This window comes from Gekko japonicus, unplaced genomic scaffold (assembly GCF_001447785.1).
Source record: "Gekko japonicus isolate JY-2015 unplaced genomic scaffold, Gekko_japonicus_V1.1 scaffold3483, whole genome shotgun sequence".
In the NCBI taxonomy this organism is placed as follows: Eukaryota; Metazoa; Chordata; class Lepidosauria; order Squamata; family Gekkonidae; genus Gekko; species Gekko japonicus.
Window position 1 is genome coordinate 91,424 of NW_015173244.1, and position 3,773 is coordinate 95,196.

A 3,773-nucleotide genomic window follows, 5' to 3' on the forward strand; every position below is an offset into this window, starting at 1 on the left:
ACATCCAAAGCAGAGTGTAACTGCTGTAATCTTAAAATGAGCAATGGGCAGTGCAAGACCCTGCGTGGCTCCAGACTGTTGCCGAGCGGGGCCTCCTGTGTTAATGAACGGCCGCTCACGTGCACAGCTTACAGAGAATACTGATTGCATGCTAACGACAGTTGTTTTTGCTTTTCTTTTTTCAGTCTCCCAGAGTTAAAGAATCTTCTCAGAATTCAGAGGTAAATTGTTGCTCCAACTCTTCATAATTTTGTCTCGTTGTCACTTTGGGATTGTGTTTTTACGTTCTGCAAAGTACTTAGGTGCTTAGTTAACAAATAATGTAGCATTTTTAAATGCTGTAGGCAAAACAGCTTTTTATTGATATCCATTCCTAACCCGTTATTGCAGAATTAGCGGTAGTAATACTGGCGAGGAAGTCTTTGTACGTGTGGTCGCCAGAATGTTAATCCCTGCCCTTTGACGATGTGGATTTTGCAGAAATGGCAAGAAAGCAAAATGCCAATAATATCAAGTAATTCTTTTGGTTGTCCTACTAGGCACACCGTGCAGTTTTACACAATTATCATTGTAAGGCAGGAGACGAAAAGCTTCTATCTTAAACGAGCTTCATTTATGGTTTATAAGAAAGCTTGTTTACACCAAATTGTGCCAGAACCAACAATATTTTCGGGGCAGGTCCAATCTAGGATAAAGGCCAAAGCAAAGTACCAGGTGTTGGATCTCATGGAGTAGTTCCATGGGCCCGAGTGTACATTTGCTAGCAAAGGAGGGAGGTAATACTTACTGGTTCTCCCATTCTGACCTGCACATCATCCCACTTCTGGCCTGCCCGGGATTGTTCCTGGGGGTTCCCCGAACCACGAGGCAGCATTTCAGGTGCACGAGGGGCAGAAAAATGCATTGTGCGAACTGAGCTCCGCCCCAAGAACCTCGGATCCAACATTGTGACGACCAGAGGAGAGTCCACGGCGTATCTCGGAAAATGTAACCGAATCTCGCCTTGCAAAGACGAGCGGATTTGCAGGGCAAAGGCTCGGGAGCATTGGCAGTGTGGCATAGCCCGCATGACAGTGTCCGCCCTCCTAAAGCCAAGGAGGATCCCTGAAGACTTGCCCTAAGGCGAGGCTCAGAAACCCGGAGTGAGTTTTCTACCCCTTTCCCTCCAGCTGTCAGGGTGGTCTTTTCTGCCAGCCCACTTCTTTTATATAAATTTATTTTCCAGTTTACCATCCATAAAAGAATTGAAATATAAAATCTTAGAAGTAGCAGAGATGGACAAACTGAATAATAATTTAAAAAAGGAACCAGAAGAGGGGTTTCTTTTGGAATAGATAAGGAATAGTGTACGACTGGCTAAAGATAGGGAAAAGTTAGTTATTAAAGAATGGAATGCTAGTAGATGATATTAGAGGTAGGACGAATTTATTTTTAGATTAATTTGAATTCTGTATCGAAAAATGTTAATCATAAAGACTTTGCTTTGCTATGTATATGAGATATATGACAAATTTATGTCTACATCTTATTTGTACTTTATATTGGAAACTAGAAATAAGGGCCGTTGTGGAAATAAATACAACGGGATCTAGAAAGAGGCTCTGGGAGAGTGCTCTGGCTTTGGGCAAACAGTGTCAGTCTGCTTTTAAAACATGAACCTGGGACCTGCACACCACCAGAATACAGCAGGTTCCATATGCAACTGACATTCCAACTGCCTGTCGGGGGGGGGGGAGTTTGAGGTGTGGAATGGAGTGAAGTCCAATCAGCTTCCATATGCAAAAGACCAGGTTGTCGCAGCAGTTGTGGTGTGGGCGGGACCCGGGCTTTGCCTTCTGATTGGTGGCGATATATGCTGAGGAGCAGTGCCATCAGCCATACACTAAGGGAGTGCATTTTAGAATTAGAACTTTGGCACCCACTATTCAGTTATATATAAGGAGAGATTGTAAACTACAAGGACTATGCAATGTTATGCAAAAGGAAAACTGCCAGCCAACTTCCGACCAGTTCAACAAGGGACCCGCGTGCTTCGTCCATGGAGGTTTTGAATGGTTGTGCGTTTTTTTGACTCTGACGTATGCCCTGACCCCCACTCGAGGGTGCTGGAAGCACAAATGCCTTTGCCCTGTTTGGGAAAGCTTTTTTGGGCAAGTGGGTTTCGGCTGTCCTGCTTTTGCCTGAAATCTTTTCTTTCTCCTCTGCTTTTTGTCCTTCCAGCTCTTCCCGTCAGCTGAGCCCACCGGCCCCTTGCTCAACGTCCCCACTCAACTACCTCAGCCTGCGGGACAAGCTCCTGCACAGCCGCATCCAGGGGTCCCCCCTCCCGCTCCTCAGGCATCCGCCGCAGCTCCTCCGGCAGCACAGGTAAAGCCTCCTGGGGAGACCTGCGAAAGAACAAGCTGACGACATCCGCAAGGGGGTCTGTGTTCGGTGCAGAAAATTGTACTATTTTTCTGATGTGGGGGTCAAAGTTCAGTGTTGGATTTTGGGGTGTGTTTGGTGTAGTGGTTAAGAGCACAGATTCTGATCTGGGAGAACCGGGTGTGATTCCCCACCTCCTCCTCCACATGCAGCCAGCTGGTGTGACCTTGGGTCAGTCACAAGTTCTCTCAGAGCTGTTCTCTCAAGGGCAGTTCCTCTCAGAGCTCTCTCAGCCCCACCTACCTCAGAGGGTGTCTGTTGTGGGGAGGGGAGGGGAAAGGAGACTGTAAGCCGCTCTGAGCCTCCTTTGGATAGTGAAGGGCGGGGTATAAATCCAAAACTCTTCTTTTTCATCTGTATGTGCCCCCCCTCCATACGCAAAGGGATTGTAGGACAACTTTTGTTTTTAAAAAAGCCTGATGCAGAAATCGCTAGGACTTGAAACACCCATACAACTTCCTGATTTTTATTTTTATTTTAAAAGACTGCCTAAAGTTCACGGTACTCTGTGAATGGTAAAATTAACTGCGTTGCAGTATTTTGAGAATACGAAGCATGAAGAAGAAAGTCGGCAGTGTTTGACTGAAGATTTAAATTGAATGGTTGAGTAATGCAGAAAACAGTGTGATTTTCGAACTGTCTGTTATTTCGCACAGTTGTGATTTGTGTAATGATATCGCAGTGGATAATGTAGATCATACTGGGTACCCATATTAGTCTGCCTATAGCAGCAGAAAAGAGCAAGAGTCCAGGAGCACCTTGAAGACGAGCAAAATAGGTGGCAGGGTAGGAGCTTTCATGAGTCCCTGATATCTGTATGGCTAAATGTGGTGCCTTCTATGGAGATAAATCAAGATGGGTAGCCGTGTTAGTCTGACTGTAGGAGTAGAAAAGAGCAAGAGTCCAGGAGCACCTTGGAAGACTAACAAAAAGAGAGCCAGTTTGGTGTAGTGGTCAAGTGTGCGGATTCTAATCTGGGAGACCCGGGTTTGATTCCCCACTCCTCCACTTGCACCTGCTGATGTGACCTTGGGTCAGTCACAAGCTCTGGCACAGCTGTCCTTGAAAAAGAGCAGTTTCTCTCAAGAGCTCTCTCAGCCCCACCCACCTCACAGGGTGTCTGTTGTGGGGAGGGGAAGGGAAAGGAGTTTGTAAGCCGCTCTCAGACTCCCAAGTGAAGGGCAGAGTGTAAATCCAACCTCCTCTTCCTCCTCCAAAATTGGTGGCAGGGGAGGAGCTTTCATGAGTCACTGCTCGCTTCTTCAGATATCTGTATGGCTAAATGTGGTGCCTTCTATGGAGATAGACTAACAGGACTACCCGTCTCGATCTTTCTGTAGCAGTAGAAA

General features: G+C 46.3%; 1 protein-coding gene across 1 annotated transcript in view; it reads left to right on the forward strand.

The window, feature by feature from the left end:
* OXSR1 (oxidative stress responsive 1) overlaps window positions 1-3,773 on the forward strand; it is a gene marked incomplete at its 5' end in the record, with an annotated part of 101,202 nt that overhangs the window by 84,124 nt on the left and 13,305 nt on the right. Inside the window, one exon of the mRNA XM_015422779.1 lies at window positions 2,221-2,367. Within this exon, the coding sequence (XP_015278265.1) occupies window positions 2,221-2,367 (147 nt within the window). The remainder of the gene's footprint in view (window positions 1-2,220; window positions 2,368-3,773) is intronic.